Source organism: Pongo pygmaeus, chromosome 5, assembly GCF_028885625.2.
Source record: "Pongo pygmaeus isolate AG05252 chromosome 5, NHGRI_mPonPyg2-v2.0_pri, whole genome shotgun sequence".
In the NCBI taxonomy this organism is placed as follows: domain Eukaryota; kingdom Metazoa; phylum Chordata; class Mammalia; order Primates; family Hominidae; genus Pongo; species Pongo pygmaeus.
This window is the reverse complement of record NC_072378.2, coordinates 149,873,602-149,895,419: the sequence shown is the minus strand read 5'-3', so window position 1 is coordinate 149,895,419 and position 21,818 is coordinate 149,873,602. Positions and strand designations below refer to the sequence as shown.

Genomic DNA, 21,818 nt, shown 5'->3' with positions numbered 1-21,818 from the left:
TATGGTGGCCCTTGGCTCTCTAAGAACTTATCCTTGCCCCTCCCTTTACACCTGTTGCCCGGGCTCATTCCTCATGCTCCAGCCCCACTCCTGTCTTTCTGGTCCCTAGACCATGTCAGTTACGCCTGTGTTTGGATCTTTCTGGTGAGCTCTTCCCTTTGCTTCGGCTTCTCCTCTAGCTGCTTCTCAGCTGAGTTTCTTCTCAGCCATTCGTTTATTCAACAGCTTTTAAAGTGAGTCATTACAATTATTAGGCACAGTGCTGGACACTGAGAGTTCCGTGGTGAGCAAGAGGAGCCCATGGTTTAAAGAAGGGAGACCCAGGCAATCCCCTGGATGGGTGCCAGCGTTCCCCAGCGCCAGGAAGGAGCAGGAGGGTGCCGTGAGAGCTTGTGAGAGGGATCTGCTGGAGTCTAGGGAGTAGGGGATGCTTTCCTGAGGAAGTGAGGATGAAGCTGGGATCTGAAGGCGGAAGAGGAGGTGGAGTGATTTAATTTGAGGCCAGGCTCTGTCTCACCCATGGCTAAGTCCAGTTGATTTTGCCTTCTCAATATTTCAAATCTATCCACTTGTCTCCCTCCAGCGAAACCCCACTGACCCCACTGACTGAGTCTGAGGGACGTCTTCAGGTTTCACCAGTCACTTGGAGCAGCGTTTGGCGACCCCTTTTCCCTCGGCTTTCCTGATGCACATCCTCTGGTTTTCTGCCTCCTTCTCAGATCTGTCCCTCCTGAGTCCCATATGATATTGCCCCCCTCTACCTATAACCAGCTGCAAAGTTGCAGAGTTCCTCCAGGTCCAGCCCAGGCCGCTCACTTTCTCTCCAGGAGAGCAGGAAATTCTGTCCATGCTGTCGCCTCAGCTATTGCTTACACAGAGATGGCCTACAACTTCAATCACTCAGACATCTCCACTGAACCCTAGCTGTTTACTTAACATTTCCTCTAAGTGGAAATGTTAACAGCTCAATATGTGTCTAAAATAAAACTCGTGATCTTTCCCTCTAACCCTGTTCCCTTCCAGAATTCCTGGTGTCAGTGAATAGCCCGCCATCCTGTTACACAAGCCAGAGATCTTGATTCATCTTTGATGCCTTCTTCTCTATCACTCCCATATCCAATCAGTCATTGAGTTCTGGAGATTTGACCTTCTAAATAAATATCTCTCAAGTTCACCTACTCTTCTCCTTCATCCACCACCACCAGCTTAGTCCAAGTCACCGTCAATTTTTGCTCTGTCGCCTAGGCTGGAGTGCAGTGGCATGATCTCGGCTCACTACAACCTCTGCCTCCTGGGTTCAAGCAATTCTCCTGCCTCAGCTCCCTGAGTAGCTGGGGTTATAAGCATGCGCCACCACGCCTGGCTAATTTTTGTATTTTTAGTAGAGACAGGGTTTCACCATGTTGACCAGGCTGGTCTTGATCTCCTGACCTCATGATCCACCCACCTCGGCCTCACAAAGTGCTGGGATTACAGGCGTGAGCCACCGCGCCCGGCCTCAGATTGAGCTTTTTGAATCATCACATCACATCACATCATCTACTTCCAATCTTGAAATCCTTCCATGGCTTTTTAATTCCTCTTAGGAGGAAGAAAGGAATCTTCCATAATGTCTGCAAGGCCCTGCCTGATCTCACACCACTCTCTCCTTATTGCCTCCATTGAAGTCTTCTATGGAATTTGAGGGGCATTGGCCTCCTTGCTTGGACTTGGGAAACCCAATAACACATTTACAACCATCTCTCAGGGTGAGAGTGATTCTGTAGATGGCTACTCCTATCTGTCTTATGTTGATCTTTCTTAGCTTCAGTTAAAGAGAGGGTCTTGTCTGTTAGTCCTCAGAATGTATTCTCCTTGGAGCCATATTAGTCAGGATTCTCTGGAAGGAAGAACTAATAGGCTAGATGTATATATGAAGGGGAGTTTATTAAGGAGTAGTGACTCACACGATCACAAGCTGAAGTCCCATAATAGGCCATCTGCAAACTGAGGAGCAAGGAAGCCAGTCCAAGGCCCAAAACCTCAAAAGTAGGGAAGCCGACAGTGCAGCCTTCAGTCTGTGGCCAAAGGCCTGAGAGCCCCTGGCAAACTCCTGGTGTAAATCCAACAGTCCAAAAGCTGAAGAACTTGGAGTCTGATGTTCGAGGGCAGGAAGCATCCAGCACGGGCGAAAAATGAAGGCCAGAAGACTCGGCAAGTCCGCTCATTCTACTTTCTTCTGCCTGCTTTGTTCTAGCCGTGCTGGCAGCTGATCAGATGGTGCCCACCCAGATTGAGGGTGGGTCTGCCTCTCCCAGTTCACTGACTCAAATATTAATCTCTTTTGGCAACACCCTCACAGACACACCCAGGAACAATACTTTGCATTCTTCAATCCAATCAAGTTGACACTCGATATTAGCTATAACAGAGCCCAAGACCCTCTACATACCTATCACAAGCTATGTGGTTCTTGTTAATGGTTATTATTTGTGAATGAAAGAATGAACTATCTTTAAAGTGTAGATATTTTCTTGTGTGTTTTTTTTTTGTTGTGGTTGTTGAGACAGTCTCCCTCTGTTGCCCAGGCTGGAGTGCAGTGGTGGGATTGCAGCTCACTGAATCCTCCATCTTCCGGGTTCAAGTGATTTTCCTGCCCCAGCCTCCAGAGTAGCTGAGATTGCAGGTATGCACCACTACACCTGGGTAATTTTTGTATTTTTCGTAGAGATGGGGTTTCACCATGTTGGCCAGGCTGGTCTCAAACTCCTGATCTCAAGTGATCTGCCCACCCTGGCCTCCCAAAGTGTTGGGATTACAGGTGTGAACCACCACTCCTGGCCTAAAATGTAGATTTTCTTGGTTCCCTCTTGATTATGAGACTGTGATCCAGGATATTTACAGGGGAATCACTCTTAGGAATACTTGCTGGGTCTCTACAGATTTCTTTGTTTTCCCATTGTAGCCATGGAAATAAAGAAATCTTCTCTTGCCGGGGAATCAAGCTGGCTGTGGACTGGTTCAGGGACAGAGGACACACCTACATCAAAGTTTTTGTTCCATCCTGGAGGAAGGACCCACCAAGAGCTGACACCCCTATCAGAGGTATGCTGGAGCAGATGTATGCTCAAGAGGTACTAGACATGTTTCCCTGGTGCACTTCTAACATCGATAGTCAAATATCTACTTAATTGTTTGTTTAATGATGTTTGTCTTCCTCACTGTGCTATAAGCTCCATGAAGGCACTGATTATGACTGTTCAATGCCATAGCCCTAGCACCCAGCACCTAGCATAACACCTGGTATTCAACAAGTAGTTCAAAATTAGGCGTTCAATAAGCAGTTGTTGAGTAGATGAATGAACAAACTACTCTTTTGGTGTGTTAAGTTATCAAAATAATTGTGCCTGACAACTTTTAACACCTGAAGAGACACTGGATCTGTATTCCACTTCTAATAGTTTATAGGATTTGAAACAGACATTTATTTGGTCAGGTAATATTTATTTACCAAATACGTCATCTAATCTCTTTATTTAAAAAGAAGAAGAAAACTGAGACCCAGGGAATTCTTCTTCTTCTTCTTTTTTTTTTTTTTTGAGACCGAATCTTTCTCTGTCTCCAAGCTGGAGTGCAGTGGCGCAATCTTGGCTCACTGCAACCTCCTCCTGCCGGGTTCAAGTGATTCTCCTGCCTCAGCCTCCCGAGTAGCTGAGATTACACGCATGTGCCACCACACCCAACTAATTTTTATATTTTTAGTAGAGATGGAGTTTCAGCATGTTCGCCAGGATGGTCCCAATCTCTTGACTTCATGATCCACCCACCTCGAACTCCCCAAGTGCTGGGATTACAGGCGAGAGCCACTTCACCTGGCCTCTTCATTTTTAATTCTTCAATCAGCTAGGAATATTTTAAGCTACAAATATTAGAATACTGCGGTTTTATTATTTATTTATTTAGTTTTGAGATGGAGTCTCACTATGCCTCATTGCAGACTTGCTCTCCCCTGGCTCAGGAGATCCTCCTACCTTAGCCTCTTCAGTAGCTGGGACTATAGGTGCACATCACCACACCCAGCTAGTTTCTTTCTTTCTTTCTTTCTTTTTTTTTGACACGGAGTTTCACTCTTGTTGCCCAGGCCATAGCACAATGGCACAATCTCGGCTCACTGCAACCTCTGCCTCTCAGGTTCAAGCGATTCTCCTGCTTCAGCCTCCTGAGTAGCTGGGACTACAGGCACATGCCACCACGCCCAGCTAATTTTTGTATTTTTATTAGAGATGGGGTTTCATCACGTTGGCTGGTCTTGAACTCCTGACCTCAGGTAATCCACCCGCCTCTGCCTCCCAAAGTGCTGGGATTACATATGTGAATCACCGCACCCTGCCCTAGCTAGTTTTTGTTTTTTGTAGAGACGGGGTTTCGCCATGTTACTCAGGCTGGTCTTTAACTTCTGGACCCAAGCCATCCCTCTGCCTCGGCCTCCCAAAGTGCTAGGATTACTGGCATAAGCCACCAGGCACGGTCAGAACACTGTGGTTTAAACAAACAGCATCTTGTTTGTTGTTTGGCTTCTTATACAGGTTGAGTATCCCTTATCTGAAATACTTGGGACAGAAGTGTTTTGAATTTCTGAATATTTTCATTATGCTTACTGGCTGAGCATTCCTAATCCCAAAATCCCAAATCCGAAATGCTCCAATGAGTATTTGCTTTGCACATCATGTTGGTCGGATTTTTGGATTAGGGATGCTCACCTGTGCGAAGAGATCAGCTGCAAAGCTCTTTATTATTATGATCAAGTGTTATGTGCTGTACATAATTGTATGTGCTAGACTTTTACACAACTGGCAGCACAGAAGAGTGTTTCCACCAGCATCACCTCAGACACGTGAGTCACGTGTCACACTGCAAGGTCAGGATGGCTACGATGATAAGAATTTTTCAACTCTGTTATAGTCTGATGGGACCACTGTCACACACGTGGTCTGAAACATTGTTATGCAGTGCATGACTGTATATCTGTGCAGTTGCCATGGGTTTTCTCTCCTAGTATGAGAACTTCTCCCTGAATGGCAGTGCGGACCATTTGTGTTGACTGACAGTTTTCACTTTAGTATACCTGGCATGGAGCAGGCAGGCAGCCTGGTGCCTCTGCCCACCACTTATTCCAATGGCAGAATGATGATGGTTTTATTCTAGGAGGTCAACAGCCACAATGGGAGGCTTCCTCCTTCCTAGTTGTAGCTTCACTTTCTTTATAGGGATAGGGATGGGAAATGAGTGGAGGTCCATGCTCCTGGAGCAGCTGCCAGGGAGTAGCTCAGCTCACCTGTTAGTCATCCCATTTTTGCCCGACTTCCACTCCATCTCCACCACCAGGAGTGCTCCAAGACTGCAGGGCAATGGCTCCCACCTCCACTCCAGCCTTCTGCGCACATTCTGGGCTGTGGTTCCCTCCATGCTGCACAATCAATACGATCCTCTCTGCTTTCTGTCTTCCTAAAGTATGTCAAAATCCTGGGTTTGCTGCTGTCCCCAAACCTACTTTTAACATGATTATAGATCTTCCCCCACCTTTCATTACGTTGGAACTATGAGAAGGAGGGAATGTAAATACTTGTGTTCAGTTCCCTGTCATGAACTGGTTGTCCTGAATTATTCTTTATGGTCTGAATGGGAAGAATGGTGAATTTCAACAGTAGTGTAATACTTAAATATAATGTGGGAAAAAGTAGGGAAATTACTTTGCGATAGGGAAGGAAATTTTAAATAAGCCACAACAAGTGCAAACTTATGAGGAAAGATGAATACATTTGACTATACTAAAACAAAAGCTTTTATTCATTAACAGATACCACAAAAACAAAAAAGTGAAAAGACAAGCCTCAAACTGGGGTGAGGGTGTGGGGGTGGGTTATACATCACACATTACTGATGAAGGATTATTGCCTAGATCTTGAGAGAACTTCTCCAAATCAATGAGACAAAGACAATGAATCAATAGAAAGATGGGCTAAAGCATGAATAAGCTGTTTATAGAAAAGAAAACGTATATGGCCATATAAACACACAAACATATGAAAAGATGCTCAATCTCATTACCAACCAGAGAAATGCAAAATAAAACCACAATAGGAGGCCATTTTGTGCCCACCAGATTGGCAAACATCCAAAAGCCTGAAAATGCCAAGTATCGGCAAGGTTGTCTTATGTGCTGTGTTGGGTATGTAACTTGGCATCACCACTCTGGAAAACAATTTGGCATTACCTTGTAAAGTGCCTTCCATACAGCTCAGCCATATTAACTCTTGGAGATATACCCTGAAGAGACCCTTGCCTCTTCTGTGCCAGGGACTTAGATGCAAGACTAATAGTGATGAACATATGACACAACCAAACCTCACAAACAATGATGAACGAAAAAGACAAGCTGCTTAAGTATATGTATAGTATGATTCCATTTGTGTCAAGTCTAATGTGTAACCACACTGAAAATGATCCTCAGTGGGGCATGGTGACTCACGCCTGTAATCCCAGCACTTTGGGAGGTTGAGGCAGGTGGCTGCTTGAGTCTAGAAGTTTGAGACCAGCTTGGGCAACATGGTGGATTCCCATCTTTACAAAAAATAAAAAAATTAGCTGAGCGTGGTGGTGCACGCCTGTAGTCCTAGCTACACGGAAGGCTGAGGTAAGAGGATCACCTGAGCCTGGAGGGCAGACGCAGCAGTGAGCCATGATTGTGCTACTGCACTCCAGCCTGGGTGACACGGTGAGATCTTATCTCAAAAAAAAAAAAAAAAAAAAAGAAAGAAAGAAAGAAAATGATTCTCATAATCTGCATTTTTAAAAATAACAGCAAGGAAATTATAAACACGGAGTTCTAAAACTAGGGTTGTCCTATGGCCTTAAGGGGAATGGAGAGGATTGCAGACTGAGGGGACAGAGGGGACTTCCAAACATGAGCCACCCCCTATTTCTCAAAGGAGGTGCTAGATATATGGTGTCTTTATTTTTGTTCTTTGTACCATAGCTGCATTATGCACCTTTTAAAAATCAGCCAACAGTGTCGTATGGGAAAGGACTTAAACTTGAGGGCCCTGAGTAATTATTACGTGTCAAACGGATTTTTTTTTTCCTGCATGTCTCCAAAGGCAAAATTCATATTAAACAGCTGACCCTCCTGGAATGCAGATTTTAGCCTCTGATAAGAAAGGCCTTGTAATGTTTGTACCATCTGGTACATGTTTACCTCTTGACTAGTTTTTGCAAGAACTCGCACTCACTTGAGCTCAGTCCACTCACAGACACTCTGAGACAGGAAGAGGAGGCGTTGCTATCTTCATTTTATAAATATAAAACTGGATGAACATTCAACCCGCGTGAAGTACCCAGGAACTGGAGCCCAGCCCAGACTCCAGGCTGGATTCTTAGTCCTGGGTGCTTTCTATGATGTTCTTGAGTCCCTGTATCTGTCAGTGATGGGGTGCTCCATCCAAAAGTTATCCCAGGCAGGTTCCTGGATGGTGGGAGAAGATGGACCTCTGGCTCCCAGCTAGGGGCCCATGCAGGGCTTTCCAGGTGGATGCAAGGCTCCCCGTCATGCTGAAGGCATCACTAAAGTCCGGGTTAATACAGGAATGTCTTTCTCCAGGGGGCCCCTGTGCCTGCTGCGGTAGGGACATTGTGGCATGGAACGCTCAAAAGGACAAGGGCTGTGGCTGAACCCTTCCTTCTGAAGTGACTCTCCCTTGTAGAGTATCGCTTTCTGGACTCCTGTCATGATGTGGGCAGGACGGAAGCCACGCGCCTGCCCGCTTGACCTTGGGCTTCAGGCAAATTCAGTGAAATTGAGTGAAAGGAGCGAACGCTATGGCGGGAAAAACTGGTGTTTTTTCCCCGCTCCCCTCAAAACCTCATCTGACCTGCCCTGGAAGCGGGTGGGGAGGCGGGTGGCCTTGCGTTGGGGGTGGTTCTCAGGGGCGGTGCCCTTGGGCCCTCACCCGCGTCTCCGCCGCCCGCCCTCAGAGCAGCACGTGCTGGCGGAGCTGGAGCGGCAGGCGGTGCTGGTGTACACGCCGTCCCGCAAGGTGCACGGCAAGCGCCTGGTCTGCTACGACGACCGCTACATCGTGAAGGTGGCCTACGAGCAGGACGGCGTCATCGTCTCCAACGACAACTACCGGGACCTGCAGAGCGAGAACCCCGAGTGGAAGTGGTTCATCGAGCAGAGGCTGCTCATGTTCTCCTTCGTCAACGACCGGTATGTCCGGCTGGGGTCCTGACACCCTGGGGGGCGGCGGGTTGGGGGGAGGGGGGCGGGGGCGGAGCAGTGGCCACGCCTGCTTCCAGGTGGCGGGGCTTGGGGTCACCCGGTCACCCAGCCCCTCAGACAGAGCTCCCTCAGGTCCGCATTCTCGGCGGGCACGTCCCCAATAGGTGGGCTGCTTTGCTCTGACCTTGCTGTTCCCGGGGCCACATCTGACACACCACAGAGAAGCCCAAGAAGTGGCCCAAGCATGCAAGCATGTGTTTAGGGCACCACTAACTTAAAAAAACAGAACTGCATACTTCAGAATATTGAAATAGTCATCATGGAAAAGATCTGTACTTTGTTGTATTGCCTTTCACTTATTTCAGGTTTTTGTCTTATTTTATTTTATTTTTTGAGATGGAGTCTTGCTCTGTCACTCAGGCTGGACTGCAGTGGCTCAATCTTGGCTCACTGCAAACTCTGCCTCTCGGGTTCAAGCGATTCTCCTGCCTCAGCCTCCCGAGTAGCTGGGAGTACAGGCACGCACCACCACGCCTGGCTAATTTTTTGTATTTTTAGTAGAGATGGGGTTTCACCATGTTAGCCAGATGGTCTCAATTTCCTGACCTTGTGATCTGTCCACCTCGGCCTCCCAAAGTGCTGGGATTACAGGCGTGAGCCACCGTGCCTGGCTGTCTTTTTTTTTTTTTAAACAAAAGTTTTGAATTACATGTGGGAGTGGGCAATAGATTTTTTTTTTCTTAGACAGGGTCTTGCTCCATTGCCCAGGTTGGAGTGCAGTGGCATGATCACAGCTCACTGTAGCCTTGAACACCTGGGCTCAAGCGATCCTCCTGCCTCAGCCTCCCAAAGTGTTGAGATTTTAGGTGTGAGCCACTGAGCCCAGCCCAGAATCTTTTCTTTTGGGCTATAAAGATCTCCCCCTGCTTGGCCCTGACTCTGGGTTGAAATGTTCAAGAGAACCTGGCTGGTTCATGTAGCCCTGAAATAGGCCCCTTGGGTCAGTTCATCCCAGACCAACCGGCTATGGCTAGGGGCAGAGAGGGACACCAGGGCTACAGGCACAAACCGCTCAGCAAGTGGTGAGGGCAGACACTGGCAAGGTGGATGAGGGTCTGGAGACCAGAGCAGTGTGTGACAGAGCACAGCCAGCTGGGCTGTTGCTCCCATGTCCATTTCTGTTCCAGGCAGTGTTAGCTTGGCCCTCATTCTGGGCTCTCTGACTGACTTTTTGGAACGTGGTTTTAGACAAACTCCTCAGCTCTGTGAGGGCCGGGACTGTATCTGTCTTACGTGCGGTGTCTCCAGCATGCCTTGCCCACAGGGGTGCAGTAACTAGTTGTAAAGGAATGACTGGGTGAATGGCTGTGGCTGGGGAAGGGTCGATGGGGAGAGAGGTCTGGGCTTAGGCTGCTTGCACACGGCTGAGCAGCTGCTGACTCTGGACCCAGGGACACAGTGTGGTGTTTGAGAAAGAGCTGGGGCTTTGGAGAGGGCAGGTGAGGTTTCCATCTGAGGCCCTGCCACTTACTGGCTGGGAGTCAAGGGGGAACCACTCAGACTCTCTGAGCTGAATGTTCTTCACCTTGAAAAGGGATTAATAATGTTACCTCTGAGATCATTGTGAGGACTAGAGAGAATTGTGCCCCAGAAGTGGTAGCAGCTATTCCCAGGACATGGTGCACCAGGGGGTACTGTGGTCCCCATGGCCAACTGCTCCGGCAGCCGTGGAGGTGGAGGGCCAGAGGCATGGCAGCAGCGCCCTGCAGGAGCCCTCATTGTCATTTCCAGCTACAAAAGGCCAGCGGCTCTCACTGTCCATCTGTGGCCTGGAGAAATCTGGCTAGTCTGGTAACTCTGGGCTCCAGAAATCCTCACTGAGCTCTCAGGGACATGGCCATCTCTGGTCTGACGACAGCCTGGGGCCGGAGCCAAGTCCTTTCGATGCACCGGCCTTCGTTAAGGGCCTGCCAGGAGGCAGGGCCTGCCGCCCGCTTGTGAGCGAGGGCGCCTGCCCTGGTGCCCCGGGCATGTCCACAGGGCCCTCTTGGCACAGCTCCTGCTCCTGAGAGAGCAGGAGAGGAAGTCTTTGGGAACTTTTAATAACCACAGTGGGCGGTTCCCCAGATTCTTGGTCAAGGCCCAACTCTGAGAAGCCGGCTGTGCAGCTGGGAGCTGAGCTGTGGGGGCCACACAGTGCCGGGGATCACCCAGCTCTCTGCAGATTGGGACTTCAGCATGACTCTGGACTGTTAGGGGGACAGCAACCCATAAAACATCTCCTTGATTTAGAATCCCAACCTCTCTACAGAACCTTTGTATGACCTGGAAGTGGCCTTGGGAACAAAAGTATTTATATAAAAAGTGGACCTCTAAAATTAAAAAAAAAAAAAAAAAAAAAAGTGGACCTCACTCAGCGAGGGGCATTTTCCTTCTGAGGAATTGGGTTTTCCCTGTTGAACTCTGAGCATGCATTCCCTTCCTCATTAGGGCTCCATGCCAGGGAGGAGAGAAGGGCAAGTCGGGGGCAGGGCAGCCATGGAAACTGAGACCAGACCCTGTGCCCCCACGGTGCGCAGAGGAGAAGGTTAAGTCTGCGAGGTGGCTCTGTACGTGCAGGCAGCACCTGGGATCCACTTCCTCACTGATTCAAACTCCCTGTTCCTATTGAACCTCTTTGCCTGGAGGTTCACAGCCCAGAGCTGTGTTTGGCACGGGGTGAAACACAGGAGAAATGGGACCTAAGCCTCAAGGAGCTCATACAACTCTGAAACCTTCTGGAACTGTTTTTGTTTGTTTGTTTGTTTATTTAGAGATAGAGTCTAGCTCTGTTGCCCAGGCTGGACTCCTGGGCTCCAGGGATCCTCCCTCCTCAGCTTTTCTAGTAGCTGGAACTACAGGCGTATGACACCACTTCTGGCTTTTCTGGAGCTGTTAACCTCGTAGAGGTTTCTAACCTTTTGTTGAGGACAGTGGGAAGCCAGAGGAGCCCTTAGAGCAATTATATTTTCATTTTCCTGGATAAAAATCACCTGGGAAGTTCTTTTTTTTTGGAGAAGGAGTCTTGCTCTGTCATCCAGGCTGGAGTGCAGTAGCGCGATCTCGGCTCACTGCAACCTCCGCCTCCCAGGTTCAAGCAATTCTCCTGCCTCAGCCTCCCCAGTAGCTGGGACTACAGGTGCCCGCCACCATGCCCAGCTAATTTTTGTGTATTTTTTAGTAGAGATGAAGTTTCACCGTGTTGCCCAGGCTGGTTTTGAACACCTGAGCTCAGGCAATCTGCCCACCTCGGCCTCCCAAAGGGGAAGTTCTTAAAATGCAGATTCCTGAACAACTTCAGATTCTGATGAAGCAGGTCTTGTGAAGCTCGGAGGCTGCAATTTTTTTTTTTTTTTTTTTTTTTTTTTTTGAGCAACGATCTCACTCTGTCACCGGGGCTGGAGTGCAGTGGCACAATCATGACTCACTGCAGCCTCCATCTCCCAGGCTCAGCCATCCTCCCACCTCAGCCACCCGAGTAGCTGGAACTAAAGACATTCACCACCACATCTGGCTAATTTTCTTTTTTTTTTTTTTTTGCTTTCTGTAGAGACAAGGTTTCACTATGTTGCCCAGGCTGGTCTTGAACTCCTGAGCTCAAGGGATCTTTCTGCCTCAGCTTCCCAAAGTGTTGGGGTTACCCATGTGAACCACTGCACTCAGATGACTGCACTTTTAAGTTGCTAGGTGATTCTGACACTGCTGGCTTGAACCACAGCAGGAGACACACCCAAAGAGGGCCAGAGCTGTGCTGTGTGCTCTGCATGGGGTTCAGTGTGAAGGGAAGGTTTTGCTTTAAGATGCTGTGACATCCCGCTGGGTGATGGTGGGCCTGGGGCCGAATGCTTCCTGGTGCTCTCGGGGAACTTGGGCCTGCTCCCTTTGTACAGGTGCTGGTGGCAAATCCCAGGTGGTCTTGCAGTTGCCCCTGTGCTTATTTTCCAGGTTTATGCCTCCTGATGACCCCCTGGGCCGCCATGGACCCTCCCTGAGCAACTTCCTGAGCAGGAAGCCGAAGCCCCCAGAGCCATCCTGGCAGCATTGTCCCTATGGTGGGTAGTGCCCAGTGCTTCGCAGGCCCTATTCAGGGCCTTGTGTGGGGGCAGTACAGGATCACAGTCAAAAAGCACTGGCCTGGTGCTCAGCAGCCTGGGCTCCTGCCCAAATTCTGCCCTCCAGCTGTGCCACCTGGAGAGTTAACTTTCCTGACAGGGTTATTGTAGAACTGACATCCTGGCCGGTGATTTCATGGGAGCCAGGGTCCCATGCCAGGGTCGGATGCACGGGTCACGCACACAGCAAGGCTGTGTCTGAGAAGCCGGGAGGCTGGACACAAACCCAGCTGTGGGTCTCAGTCCCTTCACCTAGCCCCTGGCAGCTTCTGTCCTCACCCTACCCTCTTCTCCAACCCTCCACCTTATGGACTTTGGTCACTGCTCTCCATGAAGAGTTAAGAATTTTATCCCAGCACCCTGGGGGATGCCAGCCTTCTAGCCAGCTCTTTCACTGACTTGCTTCGCCAAGTTATTTGATGTTTCCAAGTTCAGTAAAGACTTGGGTGACAGTCAATCATTTCTTGTTAGAATTAGGTGGCCATACATACATTCAGGCTGACTCCTCCTTCCCTCTTGCACTCTCAGAAGCCCTGGGTTTGGATGGTAACACTTGACCATTTGTTCACGACTCTGTTAGAACAGCGTGCAGGGTGAGGGCAAGCGTTAGCACAGCGAAAAGGGAGAACAGTGGGAACTGAGGCGGCACTGCAGGCGCAGTCCTATGCCCCGAGCACCCACTCCCTACCGCCCTCTCCCTAAGCCTGGCCCTATCCACAGGGTCCCTGGGGAATTGGAGGCTGAAAGTCTTTGAATCCAGAGATTTGGTCTTAGTCCCTGGTCAAAGGGACCTGGGACCGACACTCCTCTGCATACCCTGGGATGAGTGTGCCCAGCGCCCCCTCACCCAGGCCGCCGGCGCCTCCCGGGCACTTCTCCCCACCTCGGCCCCGCGCCCAGATCCTGAGGCGTTTCCAGGGAGCTGAGTCTGCGGAGTCCGCGGCGGCCTGGGAGCCTGCTTGGAGGAATCTCCACCGAGAGGCCGCGGGCCGGCACTCCCCGGATGCACCAGGTACCACCGACCCTCCGCGCCACCGGCCTCACACCGCGCCCTCTCTGCTCCCGCCCCTTTCAGGCAAGAAATGCACCTACGGCGTCAAGTGCAAGTTCTACCACCCGGAGAGGCCGCACCACGCGCAGCTGGCGGTGGCCGACGAGCTCCGCGCCAAGACAGGGGCCTGGCCTGGCGCGGGCGCCGAGGAGCAGCGGCCACCGAGAGCCCCGGGCGGCTCCGCAGGAGCCCGGGCGGCCCCCCGGGAGCCAGTTGCGCACAGCCTCCCGCCGGCGCGGGGGTCCCCGGACCTGGCCGCCCTGCGAGGGAGCTTCTCTCGGCTGGCCTTCAGCGACGACACGGGGCCCCTCGGGCCGCCTCTCCCGGGCCCCGCCTGCAGCCTCACGCCCCGACTGAGCAGGCCCGACTGGGTGTCCGCGGGCGGCCGGGTGCCACGCCCGCTCAGCCTCCCTAGCCCGGAAAGCCAGTTCTCCCCGGGCGACCTCCCGCCTCCGCCCGGTCTGCAGCTCCAGCCGCGGGGCGAACACCGCCCTAGGGACCTGCTCGGCGACTTGCTTTCCCCGCGCAGGCCGCCCGACGACCCGTGGGCCCGTCCACCCCGCTCCGACAGCTTCCCTGGGCGCTCAGCCTGGGCGGAGCCGGCCTGGGGCGACGGCGCCTCTGGGGGACTTTCAGGGTACGCGGCCGAGGACGACGAGGGGGACGCGCGCGCCCGGGCTCGCATCGCTCTCTACAGCGTCTTCCCGCGCGACCAGGTGGACCGCGTGATGGCCGCGTTCCCGGAGCTCTCCGACCTCGCCAGGCTCATCCTCCTGGTGCAGAGATCCCAGAGCGCGGGGGCGCCCCTGGGCAAGCCCTAAGGGACCACCACGCCCTTACAGGGAATGGCCCAGCCTCGCCTTGCGTCTTGGACGGTTGGACCTGTGGTTGCCGACCTGGACCTGAGTGGGCCCATCGTGGCGCCCCCTTTTCTTTAAAGATGATCAGGGAAGCCTGCTTCCTCCTCCTGAGCGGGGCTGTGGGGGCCTGGTGGCACTTGGTGATCCTCGCTGAGGCCGGGGCCTGCTGCGGGGAGGTCCACCCACTTCCGTGGAGGGAATGATTTTCCATGTGCACGGAGACTGCAGGTCCAAGCTGCAGTAGAATCCACAAGTGGTTCACAAAATCAATTTAGTGGGTCACCACCACAAACACAGCGGACTGGGACGGGTCAGAGTGCACCCTGTACAATCAGGCTGAGTCTGAACTCTTGTTACCTATCCTGTGTCCCTCCCCCCTTGGCAGCCATGTAACTAACCTCAATGTGGGTCGTAGTCAGAAGTTTAAAAAAGACTGAATGGTCTTGAATTTCATTGTATCAGGTAATGTTTGAAATATGTAGTCAGGTGGCCAGGGGAAGTTTGCTATCTGGAAATTTTCATGTTAGCTATTGCTAACCCCACCCGCAAGGGGAGCCCAGCCTCCAGATGTGGGCTGTGCTGTGCTCTGAATTGTGTGGCTGTGCCATGCTGGGGACAAGTGGCAGGAGCACTTTGTCCCAGGGCTGCCTTCTGGGGCCTTCACCTGCCTTCACACACATACCCCCACCACACAAATGTACACACACACACACATGCAGTCTCTCATACATGTACATACTCACACACACCACACAGACACATACCGTTTGGCTCAGGGTTAAGTATCTCCAATTTTTTTTTAGCCATCCATCATGGCAGTTTCCAGAATAGGCTTTCTACTGTACCAGCTGAGCTGCCTTCTTTTACTTCTTCTTCTTCTTTTTTTAAACAGACAGAGTCTCGGCCCGGCACAGTGGCTCATGCCTGTAATTCCAGCACTTTGGGAGGCTGAGGCGGGCAGATCACTTGAGGTCAGGAGTTTGAGACCAGCCTGGCCAACATGGTGAAACCCTGTCTCTACTAAAAATACAAAAATTTAGCCAGGCATGGTGACACACACCTGTAGTCCCAGCTACTTAGGAGGCTGAGGCAGGAGAATCGCTTGAACCCAGGAGGTGGAGGTTGCAGTGAGTTGAGATCATGCCACTGCACTCCAGCCTGGGCGGCAGAGCAAGACTCCGTCTTAAAAAAATAAAAAAGACAGAGTCTCACTGTGTCACTCTGTCTGGAGTATAGTAGTGTGATCTTAGCTCACTGCAGCCTCAAACTCCTGGACTCGAGTGATCCTCCTGCCTCAGCCTCCTGAGTAATTGGGACTGTAAGCATGACAGCCACACTTCACAGTTAAACTGGGGCTGGGTGAGTCAGGACTTTTGCTCTGAAATCTATAGGTGGGTCAGCAGAAAGCTGACATGAGCTCAGTCAGAGTTTGTTGCCATCTTCCTGGTGCCATTTCTTCCAGCCAGCTACTGCTCTGGGTTTGAGGAGAAAGGGCCTACTCATTCGCAATGGCTACGAAGTGAGATGGTGCTGCCAGAGTGCTGACCCCCGAATCCTCAGGGGGCCCTGGCCTCTCCTGGCAGCATCCACCCATTCTGGTTACCATGCCAGCCCTCCAGACTATGGCTCATTTGTTCACTAGAGGGCTTGGTAGCTTGGCAGTTTGGGGAAAGCAGGAGGCACTTCCCAGGGGAAGACCAGAGAAGACCAGCCCCCAGCCCCACAAACTTCCTGCAGCCTGCTGGTGCAGAGGGAACTCTTGCCAGTTTATTACCAGATTTCATGAGATGTTGGCAGGCCTGGGGGGCACCTCAGGGAGAGTGCGTTCCCAGCCCTTTCACTCATGGTAAATGACACCCCTGGGGCATACAGTGATGTTAGGTTTTTCTCTGAGACTTCTTTGATCTTTTAAAACCAGATTCTTAGCATGCATGGATTGAGCCAGATCTGTCCCTCACCCCCTTTTTCCAAAAAGGATGGTGCACTCACAATTTTACCGTAACATATTGGGATCTCAGGTCTGAAGATGGCCCACTCTTTGTAAATAAGTTGGATTTTCCTCATGATATGTGTGGGTTTTTTTTGGGGGGGGGGAAGGGGCAGGGTTCCGCTCTGTCATCTGTCACCCAGGCTGCAGTGCAGTAGTGCAATCAGGGCTCACTGTAGCTTTGACTTCCCAGGCTCAAGCAATCCTTGTGCCTTAGCCTTCTGAGTAGCTGGGACTACAGTTGCGCCACCACATCCAGCTAATTTTTTCTGTTTTTTTGTAGAGACCCAAAGCGTTGGAATTACAGGCATGAGCCACTTCAATGGGCCTTTATTTTTTTTAATTTTAATTTTTATTATTATTATTTTTGAAACAGAGTCTTGCTCTGTTGCCCAGGCTAGAGTGCAGTGGCGCGATCTTGGCTCACTACATGCTCTGCCGCCTCCCGGGTTCACGCCATTCTCCTGCCTCAGCCTCCCAAGTAGCTGGGACTACAGGTGCCCACCACCACGCCTGGCTAATTTTTTGTATTTTTAGTAGAGACGGGGTTTCACCGTGTTAGCCAGGATGGTCTCGATCTCCTGACCTTGTGATCCGCCCGCCTTGGCCTCCCAAAGTGCTGGGATTACAGGCATGAGCCACCGCACCCGGCCCCGGGCCTTTATTTTTATTTTTAACCTTTTGACAAGACATGCTTTCTATTAGAGTTGCTTTTTGTCTTCCTGGTTGGGTTTCCTGATGTAGAATCATTGTGTTGCTGATTTTTCAGTTGAAAATGTTTAAACTGCTTCCTTTGAGAACAAGTTTGAGTTTTAGTAAGCTGTAAAGCTATTTTATTTGATTCACTGTGAATAAGACAAGTAAAAAAAAAAAAAGTGAAAACACAGCACATTTCAAGTGTAATCCCCTTTGGAGTTTTTCCAAAGTCTTAGTATATGTCTTTGTGACACAAAAACATAGATGGGACAGGTAAATGAAATGCTCCTAGTTGCATAGCTGTTACCATGCTTCAAAAATAAATCATTTTTACCACACCTGGATTCTTTATTGTCAAATTGTCTATTAGTTTCTCCTACTGGCTTTCCCCCAGATTGGTCTGTTCTGTTAAAAATTGTGGGTATAGACTGGGCACGATGGCTCGTGTCTGTAATCCCAGCACTTTGGCGGGCTTCATGAATTCAGGAGTTCGAGACCAGCCTGGTCAACCTGGTGAGACCCTGTCTCTACTAAAAATACAAAAATTAGCTGGGCGTGGTGGGGCACGCCTGTAATCCCAGTTGCTCGGGAGGCTGAGGCAGGAGAATCACTTGAACCCAGGAGGCAGAGGTTTAGTGAGCTGAGATTGTGCCATTGCACTCTGCACTCCAGCCTGGGTGACAGAGCGATACTCTATCTCAAAAAAAAAAAAAAAAAAAAAAAAGGTAGGTGTGAAGAAGACTGAGGTTGTGGCCAGTCTCAGCAGCCGTGGTTCCGTGTTGTTCCACCCAGGGGGATGTGAGGGGCTCAAATCCACCTTTTCCAGGAGAAGCAGTGAGGCCATGGCAAGGACCTCCCTTTGCTGGATGTGCAGCAGGTCCCAAGGACACAGGCTGCTTGCGCATTTCCTAGATTTCTAAAATCCTCATTACAGAACTATGAAGCCGTCTCATAGAAGCCGCTCTTCTTGTTTAAAACTGCAGCAGAGCTCTCCTCGACTGATCAAACCAGAGGCCGTTGCCGTCCTGAGTTTCCCCGAGGCAGCCTTCCCAGAGGCCTCTGGAAGGGGGCTTGGGGCAGAACTGCAGAATATGGGGGGTTGAGGAGTAGAAGCAAGGCAAGCCACTCTAATTGGCATTCTTCCAAATAAAATGGATCCAGCTTTGGTTTGACATTGAGCTTAGCTGAGGAGCCATGCCCCAGCTGCGGCTGGCAGGGACAGAGCTCAGATGAGGCCACAGAGGCTGTGGGCTTCTGGGAAAAGGTCCACCTATGGGGTGGAGTGGGGAGAAGACCATAGAAGTCAGGGATGGGGGGAAGGAGGCATTAAGGTAAAGAAGACACAAGATAGGAGTGATGGGGAGAGGGGTTCTGGGAACTGGAGCAATTCCTTGGAATCACAGATCCTACCAGGAGGGATTGCACAGAGCCGGGACCAGTGGCATAGTCTGTGGGACTCTATGCAAAATCAAACTGCAAGGTTCCCTGTTCAAAATGTGTAACAATTTCAAGATGTCGGCAGAGCATGAAACCAAACATGGGTTCCTTCGAAGCGTAGGGCCCTGTGCGATGGCACAGGTCACATGCCCAGGAATCTAGCCCCGCATGGAGTTACCCAAAACACAAGCAAGAGAACATTCTCAGTGCTGAGAGTATGTTCAGAACAAAACATTGACTGAAAGAAGTCAGAGGCCAAGATGCATGTGCTTCATAGCTAGAAAAGGCCATGGCATCGGAGCAGGTGCTGGTCCCCAGCCTCTACCTGAGGGTTTGCTCGCTGCAGCCACCTGAGGACTAAGTGGGGGCTCCTTTGGCTTTCCCTGGAAGGAGCTAAAGGGGAGAAGTCAAGGGACTTGGGCAAATCACACTCTGGATTATCCACTTCCAAATGAGCGAGAGACATCAGTCGAGGTAGCTCTAGAATTATACTAGTTTGTATTAGCCAAGGTTCTTGGCTACAAGTGTGATTCACAAAACCAAATGGCAGGAGGCCAGGGGTAGAAGGCAGCTGCGGAGCTGACTGGAATTAGGGCCTCAAAACCCTGTCAGGACTCTTGTCTGTTTCCTTCCGCACCTGTTTCCTTCTGTTTATTCTCTCCTTCCAAGGTTTTTCCTGCACAATGAGAGCCGTTCTCGTGGCCGGCTTAAGCACGCATCTTTCCAACTAAAGGACTCAAGGAGACAGCCTCAGAAAGATCCTGGGGAAGGATTCTGATTGGCCTGGCTCGGGTCACGTGCCCACCCCTGGACCAATCACTGTGGGATAAGGAAGTATTACAGTTGGTCCAGCCTGGATCTCAGGCCCACCTCTGGCTTGTCACCTCATAGCTGAACCTACATGGTTGGTGGGGGCTGGGGAGAGGGAGATGAGCAGTGCCCTCAAAGAAGGGGGACACTGTTTAAGCAGACAACAAACATGCCCACAGCAATGTGCAAACCTGGGCACTGCACCAAGGCTCGGGATGACCCTGCCCTCCTCCATCCTCTACCCTGGTCCTATTTGAGAAATCAGCAGCAGTGTTAGGAAAACCCTTGTGTCCGCCCATCCATAGACAACACGGTCTCTCCTGTGGGAGGAAGGTGGAACGGCCGCTGCCACAGAGCCAGAGGTATCATCATGTTAATCTCACCAATGCTGGGACTGTGGCCAGAGGCCCTGCTGTGGCACACCACCAAAAACCTCTGTCGGGGAGGAAGAGGCTCTGCAGAGTCAGAAGGTGACCTTGTTCCTTTGACTCACTGCTGAACAGATGCCCTCTAAGCTCAAGAAGCTCCTGGAATCACAGCAGCTCAGCCTAGCAGCCGGTGGCTGGGCTGAAAATGGGGGCTGGGGCCCTGACCCAGCTGGGTAATTAATTTGTCCTGAGTTCTTGGGGACAGCTCTCTGTCCTCACGGACAGATGATGCACCTATCCCAATGCCTAGAAACAGGAAAGGTACTGGGTAAATAAACAGAAGGGCAAACAGGCCCAGTGCTCAGAAGCCACCTGAACGCTGTGCTTATTAACTGGCTGGCTGACATGGACTGACTGACAGTGATGGGCTGGCTGGCTGACACTGATTCGTTGACACTGTCTGACTGACCAACTGACTGACAGTGGCTGACTGACACTGATTGACAGACTGACACTGACAGACTAATGGATGAACACTGATTGACAAACTAGCTGACAGACACAATGATTGGCCAACTCACATTGGCTGACTGACACTGGCTGATGGACACTGGCTGACACACTGGCTGACTGACACTGGCTGGCTGACACACTGGCTGACATTGGCTGACAGTGGCTGACACACTGGCTGACTGACACTGGGTGACTGACACTGGCTGACACACTGGCTAACACTGGCTGACACTGGCTGACTGACACACTGGCTAACACTCGCTGACACTGGCTGACACTGGCTGACTGACGCTGGCTGAGTGGCACTAGCTGATGAGGCTGAAGTGTGGCCAGGACCTGTGGCTGGCTGTTGAGCGTGATTACTCAAATAGAATTAGCAAATCACAATGGTTTTGACTTTATCTGCAGTCAGTCTTACTCCTGAATATAACATATGTGTGATGACACCAAGCCAGATTAAGCCTCCAAAGTTAGGTTCACAGAAGGCATTCCTGAATGAGGCAGTTACAGAAACATTTCCTCCAAAAAGAAGCCTGGGAAGCACAGGAGGGGGTTGAGGTTCCTCCCCTGACTGGAGTGATTTCCCTGTCTGGCTCCTTGCTGTCTCTCAGAGGCTGTCTCCAGCTCTCAGTTCTTCAGAGCTCCGACTTCACAGCAATCACCCCCCTGCAGTCCTCAGGGCTCTGTGTTTTGCTCCATCATGAACCCTTTGCTCTCCCACCCTTCTCCATCTGTTACTCCCACGCCCCTCACATCTGCCCATCCTTTAGAGCCCTCCCCTTCCACCTTCCTCCAGGGCATCTGCCCAGGCCATTCCAGCGCCAGGAGCCCCTGTTATTCTCAGACTGCTTCAAAGCTGTACTTTCAGGGCAGAACTGGTCCACTGTGCTCCGCGGCACCCTGGCAACAGTTTTGCTTGGAACGGTTACTTGTTGTGCATTATTGAACTCTTCCCTTACATGTAGGCTGGACTTCCCCAACGGGGCCACACACACTTGGAGGGTTGGGATTCTGTCTGAACCTTGTTCCTGCATCAGCCCTGAGGCCAGTCAGTCAGGACAAGCTCAGAAACAATGCAGGCCTGAATCCCGGTGGGTAAGACCATTGAGTTGGTTATTGGTTTGTGCTGGATGCCCACTGTAGGTTGGCTGGGGCTTGCATGCAGAGACCTGGGTGGAAGCAGTTAGTTACCTCCAGAAAAGAGAATGTTCAGAAATGTGCACTGGATCCTGAAGCTTCTGCCCAGATGTCATTGCTGCTTCTGTTTCGTTGGCCCAAACAAGTCACATGGCAACACCTAGGGACAAGAAAGCATGATCCCACTGTCTGCACATGGTCGACATATTTGGAGAATAGAACTCATGACAACTTGCCTGTGGAGGCCTAGAGAGAAATACTTGCTGATTGAAAATCCTGAAGGAAAGAATGAGTTAAATGAAGCATCATACATCCACTTAATGGAATACCATAGGGCATTAAAATGATATGGCGGAAGGATGCTCATGAGCTAGAAAGTGTGGAGCATGTATTGTGAAGCAAAGAAGTAGGTTATAAAAAAGAATGTCCTGGCCGGGCACAGTGGCTCATGCTTGTAATCTCAGCACTTTGGGAGGCTGAGGCGGGCAGATCACCTGAGGTTGGGAGTTTGAGACCAGCCTGACCAACATGGAGAAACCCTGTCTCTACTA

General features: G+C 50.9%; 1 protein-coding gene across 5 annotated transcripts in view; it reads left to right on the top strand.

Moving 5' to 3' along the window:
* The window catches only part of ZC3H12D (zinc finger CCCH-type containing 12D), a 38,129-nt gene extending 19,955 nt beyond the window's left edge, over positions 1 to 18,174 (top strand). For 4 of the 5 annotated variants that reach the window (XM_054491972.2, XM_054491976.2, XM_054491975.2 and 1 more), the window contains 4 exons: positions 2,945 to 3,084; positions 8,011 to 8,245; positions 12,242 to 12,348; positions 13,484 to 15,294. In XM_054491972.2, the coding sequence (XP_054347947.1) occupies positions 2,945 to 3,084; positions 8,011 to 8,245; positions 12,242 to 12,348; positions 13,484 to 14,280 (1,279 nt within the window). In that variant the 3' untranslated portion in view covers positions 14,281 to 15,294. Of the gene's footprint in view, positions 1 to 2,944; positions 3,085 to 8,010; positions 8,246 to 12,241; positions 12,349 to 13,483 lie in introns of all 5 variants that reach the window. The other variant, XM_054491974.2, reaches the window with a different exon arrangement.
* The last annotated feature ends 3,644 nt before the right edge of the window (positions 18,175 to 21,818 follow it).